Raw genomic sequence first — 20,242 nt, forward strand, 5'->3', positions numbered from 1 at the left:
ATATATATATATATATATATATATATATATATGTGCACACACACACTACTAAGTTTTACAGTATGTGAACAAATGATGTGTGACAATACATATGAGCATGGTGCGATTTTCCAGCGGGGTGCGTGGGATTTCCCCTTTCTGGCCTACATATCTCTGCCTCTACTTAATTATTTGTAATCATTTTTATCTCCAATGGGGAAAAATTGTACCCCCCCCCATGAGATTAATGCTACTTTACCAATAGACCATATTGAAATGTTCATAAATAAGTGTTTTGGCATGGCTAGCCTAGTGGCACTATATCCATGGTACTGTACGGGGGATTCAATTTGTCCTTGTTTTGTTATGTTGTGCATGATCAACAAATACACCGCTCCCCCCCTCCCTCCATTTGCTTTTTCCTCAAATTTCCCCCTGCATATGAGCCTATCCCTTTGGCTTATGCGGTGTAAACACAACAAGTTGATAATTTCCTGTGACACTTGGTTTCACAAGATTTCTATTTCTTTTTAAATGTTGGGACACATTGCAAAAGACTGCAAACAAAAGCTCATTCATAAGCGGAGTCACAAGCCTGTTCAGGTTTGATTAAATCTGATCAAGCATTCTATCAGATCAAATTAAAGTAAACTAATGCCTTACAAGTAGCACGATTCTGCAATATGTCTGGCACACATTACTGAATTGACAATGAAGCTGACTTGACTTATTTGACTTTTTTTTTTAGCTTAAGCACATGCATCAACCAAGATGCATTGTTCTGCTCACATTAGCTCTGCCATCATGGACATCAACCCGGGGCATGACATCATACAGGGATGATACGTAAGTGATGATGGACTTCTCATCGGGGTGTGGGACATCAACATCTGAAAGGATAAGGTCAAATTATCTGCATTATGTGCCATGTCTAATGTCATTTTGCAATAACCAATAATAACTTGCAAAAACAATGCAGCATAGCACATAAAAAATTCTGAATTAATCTATCATCAAAAACATGTCTGGGGTTCAGATTAAATTGGCCTTGGGCCAGTCTTACCCTCTGGGTCCAGTAGGCGTGTCACTCCCAGGTCTCTCTCTGCCACATGGAAGGCCTGTTCTAGGTTCTGCAGGTTGGTCTGTTGGTACACTCTGCCCATGTCGATGAGTCTGGGACTAAGGGAACACAAAAAAATACACAATTAATCCCCAACAGGGTCTAGATCAATCTTCAGGGGTTGTCTACTGAAACGCATCATGAGAGTTTCATAGCATGAATGACTGCAACCTGCAGTTTAGGGACATACATTAAGAGTTTCCATAATATTATACAGGTCATTATACATGTGATAGTAATGTATACAAATTACAGCAATGGCTACAATCTACCACGGCATCAGGATTAAAGTTGTAAATTTTATAGGAAAAAAATTGGAAAAAAACAGTTCACTTTGCTAGTTTGGATTAACCTCATCAGACCACAGACCACTTGCTGTGCATTATTCCTGCAGTGGCTGTACTATCAAATTATACTTTAGAATCAGACTTAGCAATAAGTAAATACTCGTGATTTTAGCAGAGAATCTACATGATCATAAGAACCTGGACTTGGAAGAGGCATTATTATGAATTGAGCCTATTCAGAAGAAAACCACTACTCGTTTTGGAGGGTGTGATAGCTTGAGTGCATCAGGAACTACATTTATGACTTTGTAATCTCAGAAAAAGTTTAACTTTAATATCAGAATATTATCCCCTTTCCCACAGCTCCATATTTGTTTTCACCTACAAGAGCCTTAATCCCTTAATGCCGTTGTAACTATCTCCATCTGTTGTTTTGCATTTTCAGCCTCAGAAATCAAAGTTAAAACTTGAGAATTGGGATGGAATGTCATAATATACTGTACATAATCAATGCAGTCTGTACAGGTCTGCTCTCTCATATGGCTGGGCCTTTTTAAGACTTCTGCCAATGGCTAAATGCTATGAAAAAGTCCACCTGTTCACTTTCTGACAGACCTGTACAGCACCTGCCTTTTTGTCCTCTGGGTGTTTGACCGTCTCTGGCAGATGTCAGAGCACCTATAGGTGGAATGTAATTTCTAAAGCAATTGACGTAATCAAAGCTGAAATCTTTAAAGTTGGCAGTCGCCCACAACTTCAAAAAAGTTCAGTGTGCAGAGCAGCATGATTGAATGCACTACAGAAACCTCATCTATCTATAATGCATGCATACTCCACTATAACAGATCCTTTCAGTCATAATGTCATGTCTTAAATCCACATATTTAAATGTGCAATGCATATCTCAGAAAGCAACTACAATATGTGCACAAAGCAACAGGAGAAGCAGCTTCATACAGCTCTGTGATGCGTACAGAACGGCCCCCATTCTGTGCATGAACAGGAGGAGCCTCCACACGGCGGAATTCTCCAACAGAGTACTGCTTCGTTGGCCTGGAGGAGCTGCTCGTGCTCTGTCCCTCTCTTCCATGAAAGCTACGGGATCTCCAAATGTGGCCCGGTTCATCAATGCTGGAGCCCTGAGCCCCTGAGCTTTGGGAACCCCACCCTGAGTCCATAGAGGATCCCTCGGATGGGATATCCTCACAGAACATGACCACCCGGTCGCGCACATCGCTGTTAGATCCATCACTGGAGCCGAGGCGTCCCTTCTTCTTCATTGACTTCTTCCTTAAACTGAGCATCTTAATGGTCCTTGTCCAGTAGCAGGTACAATGCTTCTGCTTTAGTGCTTGGCCTTACAGGGTCCTTTTCTCTTATTGGCTCGATGGTTGCATGTAAATCCATCCAATGCATCGTCTCAGGGGTCTATCATCATGTGAAAATCCCCTTTGTCCTTCTGCAGGGTTGCTGAGATGAAAAAGCCTCCTAGTGGTACAGCCAAGTCACTGCTCCTTCGTCACGCTTTGCCACATGCAACCTACATGCGACAAGAGCTGTGTGAAGTCGATTTGTAAACCTCCACACACCTACATAAACCCTGGACAATCTTAGATTCTTTGGATGAACGCATATTCTGCACCAGGATGCTCCGAACTATGTCTAGGCACAAAGTAACACTGCAGTTTTCATGCTGAAGCCAAAGTGTGCAAGAGTTACGCCTACACACCACACCCCTGCCCTGTATGAAAAGGCAGCCCTTATCCAGCCTCAGGTGTCTCCAAAACAGAGACAGAAGAGAATAAACAGTTTCAGGAACACGCTCGAGTAAGAGGAAACGTGCCCTTGCAAGATTCTCTTTCTTTCAATACAGAATGACATTAAATCTCATCCAATACCACTTTTCTTCTGTTTGCTGTCTGGACTCCTCTGCACGAAGCCCTTTGTCAAAAATATCTAAAAAGAAATGAATTGTATTAACAAATCTTCCTGAGAAATAAATGCACATTCATTTCCCAGGAACCACCGCACAAAGCTGTCCTTAACCACTAAGTCTACTATAAATACACACCACAGCTTTAGGGGAATTAGCATATTTGGTGCTCAACAGCAACCAGTTCAAATCCACTATAGGCTCCCAAACCATCTAATAAATGAATCATGTTTAAACGAATTATCATCTTAAGGTGGTACAGCAGTCATGGCCAACGCCTTCCTTTGGCATTCCTAGCCTGAAGGCCTGAAATATTCATGCTTTTATTAAAGCAGCAATTTCAACTAGTAGAAAATAAGAGACTTCATGGTAAGAGTATAGCGAAAAATATCAGACTTTAAAACCTGCATGACTGAATTCGAGCACTGCGAGTGCAAATATACGGAAGCTGTCAATATTAAATCTTATCGTCTTTCCATTACAATAAATCATAATATGATAAGAAAAGCCATGCCATGATTATTAGGTCTAAAAGGATGTAGACTAGAAAAGATACACCTTTTCAATACTGAGAGTGGGATTTAATTACAGAGCAGGTTAAGACTGGCATCATGGAGTGTAATTTGACATTTGAAAGTGTGCCAAGGTCCAGCTCCTGCTCCAGAGCACAGGGGCGGCACTAAAAGGGGGGCACAGGGGGGACCCCCCCACAATCCACTGAGCTAGCGTGCTGACAATCTGACAATTGTGATTTCCATTGGATCAGAGTAGTGTCACCTGGATGCATGTGCATGTGGTGTTTTATTTAGCAGAATTACATTATGTTGTTCTAACCTATCCAATAATAATAATAATAATAATAATAATAATAATAATTCATGACATTTATGTAGCACATCATCATAGACATATATTTCTAAGCATAACCCAAGGTTATAATTGTTAACAAAAACGAACGAAATAATGAAAACTAGGAGGGAAAAAACATTGTTAACTGAAATAAAATAAAAACGCATTACAAAAAACAATCACTAAACAAAAACTGTAATGTCTTTTTGCAAAACTAACTCAAATAAAACAAAATTAACGAGGAAATATATTTAGTTTTCGTCTTGTAAATGTCTTTCATAGAGCAAATAACGTTATATCTTTCCGACATGACATTTCCCATAGACATGAATAGTTTCCGACTGGGAACCCAGAAATTCTGGCATTCCATGTCAAATTGACATGTCCGTGTCCCTGGCATCATGGCGGTACCCAAAGTCGGAAGAAAGTGGCAGAGTCCTATTTGATTATGACTGTGTCAGATTAAAGCAAGTGCCTTGCAGTGGAAGGTGATAAAATATGTGGACAGTTTATTACAGGCAAATATCCCACGAATTTGAAAGTGGCACAAGGAGGCTAACCAAGCTAAGTTTAATAAACTAGTTTATGACTTGGCTCACCAGGATTTCTGTTTTGGAAAATGCCGCTGCGGCTGTGGCATCCAGATCACTTTTCATTTGGAGGAGAGATAAGTCATCCGTATCAGGTTTTTCATTTAGTGTGTGCGTGTACAAACGGGTGTGCGTGCCATTCAGATTAACTTCTCTCACCTCTTCCCTGCAAGTCTTTAAACCTTTTTTTAAATGAGGAGTATTGTTGAGCTACATCCTTAATAGAAAAGTCACATTTTTACTCTTTTTCAAGCTACTCTAATAAGGAATCCATCTGTTGTGCCAGATCCATTACAGCTCAGGGTGAGGCAACATAAATGCAGTGTGTTAATAGGGTAATGTCGGAACATTCTGATGCAGGATTTTAAAATTAAAGGCTTACATGTCCAATTGAAGCTATATTCGAAATCTTTTTCAGGCTGTTAAAGCCATATTTACCCTAACAAGGTAATAGAGAAAGCAAAGCCCCCTTTCCCAAAAACAGAAGCTAACCCCGGTACAGGGTATAGACGTATGGGTAGAGGGCCTGGACGTATGGGTACAGGGCATGGACATACGGGTACAGGGCATGGACATACGGGTTCAGGGCATGGACGTATGGGTACAGGGCATTGAGGAATGTATGGGTACAGGGCATGGACGTATGGGTACAGGGCATGGACGCATGGGTACAGGGCATGGACGTATGGGTACAGGGCATTGAGGGACGTATGGGTACAGGACGCATGGGTAGAAGGCATGGACATACGGGTACAGGCACGGACGTATGGGTACAGGGCATTGAGGGATGTATGGGTACAGGGCATGGACGTATGGGTACAGGGCATGGACGTATGGGTACAGGGTATGGAGGGATGTATGGGTACAGGGCATGGACGTATGGGTACAGGGCATGGTTGTATGGATACAGGAAATGGATGTAGGAGTACAGGGCCCGGCAGCATAACGGAGACAGCAGTAGGACAGAGAACACTACAGGCCTGCTTTAACCAGCGACCCGATAGCTGCTGGTTAGTAAATACAGAGGAACACCAAAAGCGGGGGGGAACGTGGGTTAATATGTGTATTGATACTGGGATATCTACAAAACTGTGTGATTGTGATTGACTTAAAAAAAATTCGCCACTTTACTCAAACTAAAGTTCAAAATACCTGTTCATGTATGTCTTCTTTAGTCTGTTGGCTATGTAGGTTTTTTTGCTGACCTTTTTAAAACCCCCGACAAATAACCAATATTACAAAAAAAGGAATTAAAACTAAATTAAAACTATGCATTTAAAAGCAAACCTGCTTTAAAAACTAATAAAAACTAAACTGAATTTGAAAACACAACGTCATAGCAAAATAAACATAAAAACTACCACCCCATTTAAAAAAAGTCCTGGAATCGCCCATGCCAGTGCACTCTGTATTTAATAAAAGTCAAAGACAGTGATGGGGCATGACAAGACCCAGCATCTCAGGTCGTATTACGGAAGCCCTGCATTTTTCTAAATTGTTTATATTTGACATTGTCTTTATGTAGGCAGTGTGCAAAATGATTCATGTGCCTGTGCAATAACCACAATATACTATTTAGTCAGCAATACCCGCCCCACTCACTGGTGTTTGTGTATGACGGCGTTGAAGAGCTTTCCGTCCCTCCAGCTGGTGGTGAAGTTGTCACAGCGGATGTTCTGGTAGCCGTCCGTCATCCTCTGGGACCAGAGCAGCAGCTTCTCCTTGGCCGTCATGTCTTCTGACAGGCCGTTGATCTGAATGTCTGAGATCTGGGATGTTATACATAAATACGGTGTTAGGAAGGTGGAGGATGTGCAGAAGTGTCCATTTTGAAGGAATGTGGAGGAAATCAGTCATTAGTGGAAACCATAAGATGCAGTTTGATCGGAATCACAGGACACCCGTGGTTAATTTCAAAATAAAATGTCAATCATCATTAGTCCCGATTAACACCTTTATCACTCCTTGGGTTAATATCTTTGCTATTTCCTGTTTAGTAGATTGAAGTGTTACTGTTTATCAATGGGCTCACAGGATGCAGCAGGATTTCTGTTTGGGAAAATACCGCTGCGGCTGTGGCCTCCGCATCATTTTTCATTTTGAGATGTTAGGGTTAGGAGAGATGAGTCATAGGCATCAGGTATTCCATTTTGTGTGTGCGTGTACAAACGGGTGTGCGTGCCATTCAAATTCACTTCTCACACCTCTGCTCTGCAAGTCTGCAAACATGTTTTTTTTTAATTAGGAGTACTAGTTTGGATAAAACACATGGAGTTGTGTCACCCTCCTGCCTAGTTTTTTGTACCTACTTTATTGAAAAGCATGTAGAGCGTACAGTATTCTAGATTAACTATTTAAATCTAGAACCTACAGGCACTTTTTTTTACTTCAGAGCACACTTAATTTTTTTTTCCTCTGTAACTTAAATTAATTTAGGATAATCACATTGTGAGATTTAACACTAAATGACATAATAAGAGGGAGATTTTCTTCTCCACTTTGATCTCTATGACTCACTAGCAACCACAACCCAGCTATTATCCTCTCTATTATATACAAGCATAAAGACTCTGGGAACATTGTTTATATCTACAGGGCACAATGGCCCCTTCAGCATATCAATAATGTCTCCTTTATTTCTCATATCATCTGAACCTGAATCATTTGATATTAGAAGGTGTGGCCCTGCCTATTTTTGCCTGGCAGCTCTTGGCATACACAGGACTAGGCCTGGCTAGTCGGGATGTGGTTGGGAGTGTATTACAGCACGTTGTCCACCTGGCCTGACACCCCCTCCCTTGGGAGTCAGCGAGGGGTGACTCATACTTACACACCCTGCTGGTGTATAGGTCTTTATATTGTTCATAAATTCATAAAAAACTTGACTGCAGTGATATCAGAAATCCGAAATAGGTTGAAAAGTATCCTCATTTCTGATTGTTGATTAAAAACAAGGTCTTATTTTGAGTCTTTTTTTTTTTTGAAGAGCAGCGTCCATTCTGATTGGTTCCAGGGAGAAACATCAGCTGACAGGTGCAGATCCCAGAGACAGAGGTATAGAGCGATAATATAATAAAACACAACACTGACAGAGAAGGAGACCTGGAAATGGAGGATGATGGTCCATATTAACCCCAGGGTCAGCTTGGGGTTCCCGTCTGCTATGTCATCGTTTCTGATGTTCACCAGCTTGACCTGAGAAAACAAAACGCAGTGATATGTTCGGGAATGATTACAGCGTCACGTAAATACACAGACACAATAAGACAAGGCATTGACATTGTTTGTAGAGCAGTAACAACTCTTTTTCCGAACAATTAAAGGTCCCATGAAATGGTGCTCTTTGGATGCTTTCATAGAGACCTAAGTGGTCCCCTAATACCATATCTGAAGTCTCTTTTATATAGACCTTAGTGGTCCCCTAATACCATATCTGAAGTCTCTTTGACATAGACCTTAGTGGTCCCCTAACACCATATGTGAAGTCTCTTTTATATAGACCTTAGTGGTCCCCTAATACTGTATCTGAAGTCTCTTTCCCTAAATTCAGCCTTGGTGCAGAATTACAGCCTCTAGAGCCAGTCCCACAATGGGCTTTCCTTAGCATGTGCCATTTCTGAGTCTGTAGCTTTTGAGGAGGACAGAGAGGGAGGGGGATGGGGGGGCCGGGTGGAGGCTGGGGGTGTGACCTTGACCAACTGCCACTTTGCTAGTTTGAAAGCGATGATGTCCCTCTCTCATGGTTTGGCCAAATTCTCTGGGAAGGCAAAGCAGAGAAGGGGGAGGTAACCTTGCCCCTTATGACATCATAAGGGGAAGATTCCAGATCGGCCCATCTGAGCTTTCATTTTCTCAAAGGCAGATTAGGATACCCAGGGCTCGGTTTACACCTATCACCATTTCTAGCCACTGGGGGGCCATAGGCAGGCTGGGTGTACGCATATTAATGTTAAAAAAACTCATAAAGTGGCCATGGGACCTTTAGATGCGTCAGAAATACATTTAATTAAACATGTAATTGTCTCCTTCAGTCAAATTACAAAAATATATGTATGTTTGTATTATTTTTTCAAACGAATGAAAGTTTTGAATGAATTACAGATGGTATCTTTTGAAATATGTCTTCTTAAATGAACATAAAACTGACAATTACCATCAACAGTCACATCCCTTTGGACCTTAGCTAATGTTAGCAATTAATTGCGGTTAAACAAAGAAACGGTCATTATGTTAAAAATAATTGCAACTAGACAATTATGTAATAATTGTTTCAGGCCTAATTGTTTGGTGGAGGTTGAAGGGAGGATTTTATGTGTCCTACCTGCCGGTGTCTGAGGAAGTCCAGGGCGATCTGTACATTCTGCAGTTTGTGGAATCGCATGCGGCCTTTCTCTCTGGGCTGAGGTGGAGACAGAAGAGACAGAGACGAGTTTAGTTACACGACTCGCACTCGGCAGCCAGAGACGATCCTCTTGGTAGTCTCATGGCGAAGGAGAAGCATTCAATCCAAACAGAGAAATGGATACAAAGGACAACTGAAAATCAGGTGGCAAGACATTTAACAGAATGAAAAAATGTAATAATAATAATAATAATAATAACATAATAACTGGTGAATCTTGGATATTTAATCCTGGTGGGTGTGTGTTTGGATTTAAAATGTGCCCACAGAGATACCATGCTGAATATTCCATATACTTCTGATTTCTTTGCCTCAGACCGATTGTTCACCACTATTCGACACATTAGTAGACAAAAGGGGGATATATTTGGAATTAATAAACCCTTTAGAATACTAATTACAGCAGGAAATTAGCAGTGGCTGAGCCACGGTTTTGTATAATTCGAGTCATTGGACAGCAAGCCAAGAAGAGCCTCATGATGCATAATGCTGTGTCCTTAGAATTGTAAATGCTAAACTAAAAGTAAAAAAGTTCCATATTTTAACATCAAATCAAGTATTGCTTGCACCAAAAACTGCCACGCTTATCAAAATGGTCCTGTAAGTGTCAGCGGCACATATTGATACCTGGATATTTGTGTTTATATCCAGCATCTACACTAAATGCCTAAAGCAAGCCCCAATATTCCGGTTTTTGCCTTAATTCCGAAAAAGAACGATATTCCGACTAAGCTGTTTACATGGCTGATGAAAGGGAGTATTCCACTAATATTCCTGTGTACGTGCAGCTGTGCGAAACAGGATTATTTCAAAGTCTTCCAGCAGTGGCGGACTAGGGTTGGGTACGCAACCGGTAGGAATAAGACCGGATTAAAACGGTTCCACATAATGAGTCGACTGAAATATTTTCCCTCTGTCGCTCCAAAGCGGACAATCCCGTTTCTCTGTAGTCTACTGTTAGCTAGCTAGCGTAAACGTAGGCTACTTTTAAAATAGCCTACCATATTTTCCTTCTGGGCTCTGGACAGCATACCAACTCAACATTTATTTTTTTTGTTACTTGTTAATAATGTAACGGTTATTTATTGTTCAATTACTGTAGTTGTGTGTCAGGTGTCTTAGGATTACTTATTTTATATTTAATTACTTTAAAACCTTAACATATTGTTACATTTTAATTATTTTCAATTAAAAAAAATACTCCTTTTTTTGATGTCATTTTTCAGTTTTGTCAATATTCGATTTAGGAATCGGAATCGTTCTAAAAGTACCGCTTCGGCATCAGAATCGTAAAAACCCAAACGGCACCCGACCCTATGACGTTGGACCGTGCCAACACAGCGTCCCTCTTTCATTCCTTCAAGCAGCTTCTTGAAAAGGTCGGCGTAGCTGTGTCAGCATATCCAAAAAGCTGTTGATGTCCAAGTCTTTGATAATGTTTAAAAGTAGCTGTGTTTCTCCTTTCTATCGGGTCTGCAGCCTTGCAAACTGTTGGCTGGTTGGTTTGTGTACAGCAACCATAGCAACGCTCAGAGCTGACCTGCTGTAAAAACCCTGATTAAACGGCATATTCCGAATGCGCTGTATCCGTGTCCAACGAATGTCTCTAAAACCCAAATAATACCGGAATATGCCACATGTCTTAATCGGAAAATGCTATATTCGGAAAAAAGGCCTTTTTCGGAATTGCTGTTTCCATGCTGTTTCCATGACTTGTATCAAAATCGGAATATTGTCTTATTCTGAATAATAGCGGGATCTTTGTGCACATGTAAATGCACTGATTGAGAGAAAGAGAAAAGGCAACAAAACACTTGACTCCCCCATGGAGATCTGGATTAGGCATGGGCCGGTTACCTGTTTGGTTTAAAAAAGTCACGGTTTTAAAACCACTAAAATATTCATACTGTTCCTGTGGTTTGCTTTTTTTTTGGAGTCAAGGACAGAAAGTGCAGTTTAGAAAATCCTTCTCACTGCCAGTGTGCCGTGGATTTAAAATGTAAAATCCATTGTGTTCAATAAAGAAAAGAAAAAAGTTGTTGATTTCTTTTTTTTTTTTTTTTACCCAAACATTTCAAAATAATACATTTTAAAGCTGGAGTTGCAATAAGAAAGGTTACCATCCCGTTAGAATCGCATCCGGACCCCATGCTTAATCTGGATACCATGCACAGCCAGATCGCGGAGAAAGCGCGGATGAATTACAAAAAAAAAAAATATGAAGAGAAAAAAAAGAAAAGATGTCTACTGTAAGTTATGGAGCCACTCACCAACCGAGCGCTCCTGCCCACGTCTCTCTCGCTCAGCTAGCCCCGGACCAAGCGGAGAGAGGAGGCCGAGGCCGCGGGGCAAAGATCAGCACACACAGACCAAGGTAATAGAAAGGAAAATAAGAGGCGAGGAAGAGAAGCAGTAGAGAAGGAGAACCATACATCAGATAGAAATATAGTAGACACACATGCACACACAGGCCAAGGTGACGGTAATGTGTCAAGGCTATGGAGAAGATGAGCCGGGCTGGAGCTGGTGGAGGCGCAATGAGCTACAGCAGCGTGAAGCTTCCGTATGGAGATCTGGAGCCGTGGGGGGGGGGGGGGGGGGGGGGGGGGGGGGGGGGGGGGGGGGGGGGGGGGGGGGGGGGGGGGGGGGGGGGGGATAAAGAACGCTGGCTTTGAAACGAGCCTGGTGGCCGGGTAAGCCTTCATGTTTTCAGTTAAAGCCATAGAAAGGTTGCATTATGGATTTAAATACAGTGGTGCTCATAAGTGCGTGAAACCATGCTAAAGTTGACTAAAAAAAGAGGAATTAAAACAAAATCATCTTTAGGAATTTGATCTTAAATGCCTTGATTAAAAAAAACAAAATTTGATTAGAAAAAAAAATCTAAAAGGTTTCATAGAGAGTTGAGACGGAGAAATAAGGATTAAAAGACCTGAGCTGCCGAAGTCAGTAAATAACAGAGTTTAGCAATGTAATTATTTAAGCCACTGACAACTTGGCAGTGATTGGTTACAGCGTGTTGCCATGGGGATATGATATTCTAGGTTGACTGAAGATAAGTAATCCTCATGTAATTAGTCTGGACAAGGTTCTGGTTTTGGAGGATGGTTGAGTTTGACACCGACCTGCGGCCCTTTACTGCATGTAATTCCCCCCCCCCTCTCTCTCTTTCTCTCTCTCTCTCTCTCTCTCTCTCTCTCTCCTTTCATATCTTTAACTGTCTTGTCAAAATAAAGGCCCAAATTGCTTTGCCAGACCATCCACTAGCTGCGGAGCGATCGAGGGTCTGGCTACTCCACACAGCATGACAGGATGGGAGAAAAACCTGCTCTGGTTTATTGGCATTTATTTATTTAAGATTCTTTTTTGGGGGCTTTTCCCCCTTTATTTCAGAGTGACAGTGGATAGACAGGAGAGGTGGGAGAGAGAGATAGGGCATGTCACGCAGCAAAGGGCCGCAGGTTGGATTCAGGACTCAGCCAACATGGGGGGCACGCTCTTACTGGATGATCGAGAGGTCGCTTCTATTGGCATTTCTTTGAACCAATCAGAATAGTCATGGGCAGTGCACGCTGACGTTCTTAAGCCAAGGGGTGTGTTATCTGTACATACAGTAGACGTAAACATACACGCCACATGCCGTGTTATTGGGAGAAGACAGCCACGGTTGAGTTTAGGTCCCTTGACACAAGGGTTTAGGAAAAGAAGAATGAGCTTTAGTAAAAAAAAAAAAAACGGTTGACCAACGGGACACGATCCTCAGTGTCCTGGGTGAAAGTCCGGTGTTTACCCATCAACCACCCCGGCCAACTCCCTATGCAGATTTTTGCTCTTTCATAGTACTCACTACGGCGTGAATTCACACGCTATTGCAAGACAAGTATCGAGTATGCGTCCTGATAACACGCCAATAATGGCAGAGAAATTGGCATGTCATTCATACGCCATTTCATGAGACAAGTCTGCTCGGGAAGGAACTTGTTTTGGTGGAACATGTGTATGTTCAAAAGTTTTAGTCGTTCAACAGAAAACTCCGATTGGACAGATAGTCCAGCTAGCTGTCTGGATTTACCCTGTAGAGATCTGAGGAGCAGTTACCCATAGTCCTCAGAAATCCACCGCAGGTTAGAACACCAACACAAAGAAAGAGAAAAAGGACATCAGCGAAATTACATGCATCCGGCGGAATTTCCTGCGGCAACGGAGCAACTTCGGACGTGGAACATCGTGGATATAGACTCAGGTGAAAGGTCAGAAATCAGACACCACTGCGGCGATACTCACCAGTGATTCGCCGGAGAGGACCTCCAACAGCGAGATCAGGTTATGTCCATCGCGAAGGTCTTCATACAGGTCTGTGACGTGACGCTGCGACTGCCGGGACAAAAAAGGGAGAACGCATGTCACAAAGGGAAGATATGGCACAAGGATTCAAGATGCGAGCACCGTGATTTAGACAAACAAGCCCAGATTACATACAGGACAGCACACAGGACTGACAGCTGGTGCATTTGGTTTAGTACTAACAGCAGGACACAAAAGCAGTGCTGCAGTGTTGAACTCAGTTCAGTTGTCTTGCATCCTATCAACAGACTGGTTCTTTGATGAAAGTCGTCGCTGATGGTCTTGTCTATGTGACAAAAGCTCTCACAGGCGTTTTATTAAAAATCAATGTCAGCAACATATGGTGCAGATTGTTTTAGTGTAACCTAATGAGCAGACCCAAATCTGCGTGCATTTTTTTCAGCGGTGATCCAGAATAATAAAAAAAACCCTATTGAATTTAGCTGAGCGTTTTTCTACTTGAGGTGGAGAAGTATTCAGTCAGATTTAAAAAAAAAAAAAAAAAAAAAAAATGAAGTCAGATTTCGTGTGGCCCTGCCAATGAGCTGTCAGATGTGATGGGGAAAGATGACTTTGACATAGTTGAGCTTAGGCACATTTCCTTCTTTATAGAGCTGTGTAGATTGAATTATTACTTTATGTTATCACTATTATTATTACTTCAACGATTCAAGGAAAAATATGAATCACAATTTTTTTTTGCTTAGAATTAATATCACCATTCTCTGCCACGATTTTTTTGACCATGACAAAACAAATTGGCAGAACCAAACATAGAGTCTTTTTTTGGCGCCTATAGCTCAAGCCTGGAAACAAAGAGGCTTCAATGAAGAGAAGGGAGAGCATTGCAGCACGTGGGAGCGCTTTAAAACCTTTTTTGTACAGTCTGTATGTTTAAAACTCACAGGAGAAAGTAGTAGCGTTTGTGATGAGTTTGGCTTGTGAAATTAAACAAGAATCAAAGTCATTAAAAAAAAAAAAGTATTAAACAACAGGTAAAAACGGGGTGAATCGAGATCGCGATTAGTCGTGCAGGCCTAGTTCAGCTTCCAGTTAACACATGTATTTCATTCTGATTTTGAAACTGCTACCCAGCAGTGTCTGTGAGCTTTTAGACTTTTTCTTTTTTTTTTTTTTTTTGCTCAGAGCGTTCTCTCCGCTGGTACAGGCCAGGAATGCATAGCCGGGAGCAGCCAAACTTATAATGCAGATGCCAAATGTCAGCTGTCATCCCTGAAAAGTGATGGATGGGAACGAATAACAGCCAGATCAGTGAGGTGTAAAAAAAAATTTAAAAAAGATGTGCTAGGGACCATTAAATCAACGCAAACTTTACAATATATACTTCATATGTGGTGTACTTGCACCCAGACAGTGAGGGAAGATGTTGTGGCGATGCCAGTAAAACAGAAGATAGGATAGGAGGAGAAAAACAGAAACACAAAATAAGAGAAAGGTCTCCATGCTAAAAAAAAAAAAAAAAAAAGTGCCCATGAGCAGACATTTAGTAGAGTCCGGCTGGGACGTCCAGTACCTACCTCTGCCCTCTGATCTGGGTGAAGAGGGATGAAAGGTGGAGAAGAAAAAAAAAAAGAGAAAACGGATGGATGAGTAGATGACGAAAAGAAATGGAGAGTTAGATGACGGACATGATGGTAGGATTAGAGTTAGAGACAGAAAAATAATCAATAATTCAACTTTTTTTTTTTTTTTTTTTTACTTCTTTGAGAAAATCCAGTTCTTGCATCTGTCCTCCAAGTGTGTGTGTGTGTGTGACTGTGTGTCTGCGTGTGTGTTTGTGTCATGTAGGTGAAGGAGGCCTCGGCCCCTCAAATGGAATGAAAGCACATTTCTCTTGCAAGTTACAACAGTGTCTCTTTTATGTTGGCAAGAATTTCAACCCACTCATCCCAACGTTGGACACATGCTCCTCCCTCACTGCAGAGCGAAGACGCACGGCACAGTTGGGGATCAGAGGGTAGCCACGGTAACCGACACTGCCACTGCTAGGGTTCGCTGTCTACACATCTAAAAAAATCCTCATAAGGGTGTGTTGTGTGCTTTTCAACTTTCACTGTGTACTGTTAGGGCTGCTCGAATATGGGGGAAAAAAATCAAAAATCACGATGAATTCGGTCAATGTTGAAATCACGATTATTTAACATAATTACTCATTTTGGAAAGATGTTGCAATTGTTGAACTCAAAAAAACAAAGAAAAAACAGGGAACCAAATCAACATTCCCCTTCGACTTTTCCCATTTGAGTTTTCTTTTTCATTCAGAACACAAGACAAAAAAAAATTGGGTAACACTTGATAACACTTATGTGAAGGTATCTACATAAACCACATGAACCATAACTCTAATCCTAACTCAAACCCAATTTTTTGACACTTTTTATTGATTCTTTGACACATTTGAGATACTTTTTTATCACTTTTTGACACTTTTTTTTTTACATTTTTATTTGTTTTATTTTATTTTGTACTCATCATTACCACCAATATATTACCACTAGTTTTACACTATTTTATTTTTTGGATCCATGGTCAAAAAACCTAATTAATATGAGATTATGTAATTTTTATTGTCTTTTGTCAAAGTTTTTATGGGGGGAAATAAAACACCCAAAAATTATGAGTTGAGGCGACCTTCTATTTAAAGTTTTTTTTCAAACCACAGCACCCATCCAGGGCGCCCATCCAGGGCGGTGCGTTTTAACCCTAACCTAACCCTAACTCTAACTTGTCAGGACAAACTGAATGACACGTTATGTCATAAACCTTTATAATGTTTATGACACGTTCATTATGTCATGTCACTCTTATGTAGATACTTTCAAGTAAAGTGTAACCCAAATTTTATTTGCAAAACGTAATGTGCAAAATAATCTGTTTTTGTCATCATTAGGAGGCCAAATCGTATTCTAGAATATCAATTCATTGCACAGCCCTATATGTATTAGATATATCTCCGTTCTTCAGTTTCACACAATTAAATACAACTTTTTTTTAATCGCACATTTCCTTTGTTTGAAATGTGTGCTTATCTTGTAGTGTATCTCCTTAGTGTGTACTCCATCTATCGCCACCCATCAATTCTGCCGCCCGGTTGCAGCTGAAAGCTAGGTGTGATGCGACGAATTGCCCTCTCAGAGTTTAAAAGAGCTGCTGAGTAAACTGTCAAAGTGAAGGTCATTAGCACCGATGGCTAACAGCCCCTCCGCCCGCTCCCTCCCCGTGACGGTTATCCACTGCCTGGAAACCAAAACACTTAACATGCTTCGGGTTTAACGTAATGTTAAGTGGTCCCTCTAAACTCTCAATGAATGACTAGTCAGGTAGAATCTGACACAGGGCTGCAATTTAGGATTATTTTCTTTGTTGATTGGGGGGGGGGGGGCAAGATAACATCCTCAAATGTCTTGTTATGTCTACAACTCAAACATATTCAGTTCCCTGAAGGGTGGTAAGGCACAAAAGCAATGATTTTCAAAAGATATAGGAAGGAAAGAGAGCTTTACGAATTCCAATGTGTGTTCATAACCGTAAGTGTATGATTATGTGTGGATATTGTTGCTCAACGTGATAAATATAAATAAGATATGCATACTGTAAGTGGTAATAATTTACTTATAAGTTAAAGAAATGTGGTCATTATATATAGTAGGGTTATTATATTATGTGTGAGTGTATGTAATTATAACACTACTACTACTACTACTAGTCCTACTAGTACTACTACTAATAATAATAATAATATTAATACTAATTAATGAGTTATGGAAAAGGGGTAGGATTTAATAAGTGTATCCTTCTTCCTACTCCTTTTCAGACATGTCTGTGTTGGCTAATGTTTCTTATTGTTTATTGAATCTTTTGCTTATTTAACTTATAAGTACATTTCTTCAATGTTTTGAGTGGTTTTATTTTTGAAAATATGTTTGAAATAAATGTCTTCCTTCATTCAAGAAACTAGAGAATCTTCAGATTTCAGAAGCTGGAATCAGAGAATCTTTTTTTTTTTTTTCGTACAAATTGATTCAAACCTATTCACCCATTATCAAAAGGAATTCAATCGTTGACGACTAATCAAATAGATTCAAAGTTATCGTCATTGCACATGTCACAAGTTTAGAGCGAACGAAATTAGTTAGTGTAAATAACATGTGTTACAGTATGAATGAATAACATGCTACAGTATACAGAGTGCAAGGTACAGTATATACAGTATGTAGATTAGTGCAGGTTGTACAGTGATTACACAATATGTACAGTGAATAATCGATGGATCTTCACAGCTCTTCTGACATCTATCTGCAACAATTGTAGTTTTTAATCTAATCAAATGTTAGATCCTACTAGAAAACACATGTTTGTTCTGCAGCTGTTCTAACGTTGCACAGCATAAAAAAGGATTTACTGATGGCCCTTTACGGCTTTTCATGGCTGCACCCAACCTGTAGTGTGCCCTTGTCAAGCCAGCCATTAAGCCATTAAATCACTTTAACATCAGTTCAACCTTAGAGGAGCAGTCTCGCACATTCAGCCCCGGAGTTAACACTTTCCCAACCAAACATGTGCCTTCGTTCTCCAAAGACATTTTCAAAAGCTGACTCTAGGTGGAGTTGATGTTCCTTTCCTTGTTATTTGATGCTCCTCTTAGCTAAAAGATACATTTTTGATACAAATATTGACGTGAAAACTTTCAAACTTTTAACCCTTGGGTTGTCCTCTAAAGTCAAAACTGAAAATGAACAATTTTTTGACGCTTTTTCAACACTTTTTGAACACTTTGTATTTCTTGTTGACACGTTTGAGATCCTTTTTTATCACTTTTTGACGCTTATTGTCAACATTTTCTTCATTATTGTAACACTACCATCAGTATAATGTACACACCATTAACATCCATATATATCCACTAGTTTTACATTACATTTTATTTTTCGTAAGAAAAGAAGAAGAAACCTCATTAACATGAAATTATATATTTGTTTGTCTTTTGTCAATTTCTTTTTTGGGAAAAACTTCAATAAAGCAGTGAACTGATCCTTCGTTTGCCTTGCAAAAAGCACTACATGGAACCATTCATGTAATATTTGGACAATTTGGATGAAAGAATCCTAAATTTCTGATGTAAAAACTTTTAGAATCGGGGAAAATAGGACAACAGGAGGGTTGAGAAAAAAAACTTCCCACACATCGATGCATGCCTGTGAGTTTAGGCCGTGCACGAACGCAGGTAGCCAGCCAGACCCAGGAGGCTGTGGAGCACATGTGCTACCGTTGGCCTTAACCGCCGTGGGCTCCGGGCCGAGACCAGACCTAAGTGAGTCCAGATGTCTGTGACTCACCCTCCAAAAATCACAGCGAACACTTAAGAGAAACTACACGGTGTTCTCATACTGTGGTAGCAGAATAGGTTAGCACTGCACATTCATGGAAAGGAAAACACTCGTTGTGCTGACTTTCTGCTTCTTGTTCCATTTCTAAAAAAAAAAATGAATGGCCCTGTGTCTGTGGAGTGAATAAACAAAAAAATGTGGAAGCACTTAATGTCATAAAGGCTGTAAATGCATTGCCGCCGATGAGATTTTCCTGGAAGAAAAGTAGTAGCGCATGCCGGGATATTTTTTATTGCTCTGTGGGAGGGGTATTGTGTTATGGGTGAGTGTGGGGGGGTGGGGGAGGGGTGGGGTGGGTGGGGTAGGGTCCATTTTTCACTCCTAATGAGAAACTCCAGAGTGAAAAGTATGGCATGTTTGACATTACCCCCACCCTTAACTGTTTACCTCCCTGACTGGGTGATGCATTGGAGGGCTTTCAGGTCGTAGTTTGAGAACAGAGTGTGTGGTAGGTGAGAGTGGACGGGGGGGCTGACGGATGGTCAAACACAGACTCAGCTGATGACGGACTGGACTTCTGGTAAGCCTGCCCATAACGGTGCCATGCTGGACGCCAAGTGTGAGACAAAATAACCGACTGGCTAATGTTCGTTTTAGTGAGGGAGGGGGGAGTGTCACTTCCAATGCACAGGTGTGGGATGGATTTATTTTTAGATGTTAACGATGGCCTGTCATTCAAAATAATCCGAACCATAGCACTGCATTCTGGGAATCTGAAGGTGTTCATAAAAGTGTGCTGCATGCATAAAATAAATGTTGTCCTGTTAGAGGTTCTTAGGGCATTTGACATTTAATCGGACATCTCATTAAAACTCCAGCAAACCAATAAGTTATCTTCCTTCCTGCACTGAATATTGTTTTAATCACCCATCATTATGCAGAGTGTACAATATTAACATGACATCAAAATTCTTGCCAACACAAATATGAATTATTTGCACCTGCAATTATGGTGCATGGCCTTTATTCTAAAGGTGAATACCAATCACTTTAAAACATTGGAGTTGCAATATTTATTACAGTAGTTCCCAAAACTGGGGTCCGGAGACCCCCAGGGGGCCTTAAATGGGGCTTCAGGGGGTCACCAGCAAAAGGGAGAATAACATCTAAAAGCAAAAAATCCTTTCCTTTTCCAGGGACCCTGGACCCTTATCGAATGGGAGGGTCCTTGGTCTAATTTGTGTCAGTATAGGGGTTTTTGATGTAGGGCTGGGCGATATGGAGAAAATCACACATTATATTTTTGACCAAATGCCTTGATATTGCAACAATATTGTAGCGTTGACTGTTGGAGCTCTCACAAGATATTTACACATTAAGATGTTTGATA

The 20,242-nt window shown here is 40.8% G+C and overlaps 1 protein-coding gene across 30 annotated transcripts in view; it reads right to left on the reverse strand.

The window, feature by feature from the left end:
- Window positions 1-20,242, reverse strand: part of LOC116691497 (plectin) — a 172,260-nt gene that overhangs the window by 29,559 nt on the left and 122,459 nt on the right. For 9 of the 30 annotated variants that reach the window (XM_032519159.1, XM_032519166.1, XM_032519172.1 and 6 more), the window contains exons 3-9: window positions 13,445-13,534; window positions 11,431-11,466; window positions 9,080-9,157; window positions 7,849-7,953; window positions 6,361-6,527; window positions 1,043-1,158; window positions 769-869 (exon numbers count right to left, since the gene is read on the reverse strand). In XM_032519159.1, the coding sequence (XP_032375050.1) occupies window positions 769-869; window positions 1,043-1,158; window positions 6,361-6,527; window positions 7,849-7,953; window positions 9,080-9,157; window positions 11,431-11,466; window positions 13,445-13,534 (693 nt within the window). Of the gene's footprint in view, window positions 1-768; window positions 870-1,042; window positions 1,159-6,360; window positions 6,528-7,848; window positions 7,954-9,079; window positions 9,158-11,430; window positions 11,467-13,444; window positions 13,535-15,042; window positions 15,057-20,242 lie in introns of all 30 variants that reach the window. The other 21 variants (XM_032519163.1, XM_032519162.1, XM_032519158.1 and 18 more) reach the window with 5 other exon arrangements.

Source organism: Etheostoma spectabile, chromosome 6 (assembly GCF_008692095.1).
Source record: "Etheostoma spectabile isolate EspeVRDwgs_2016 chromosome 6, UIUC_Espe_1.0, whole genome shotgun sequence".
NCBI classification, from domain to species: domain Eukaryota; kingdom Metazoa; phylum Chordata; class Actinopteri; order Perciformes; family Percidae; genus Etheostoma; species Etheostoma spectabile.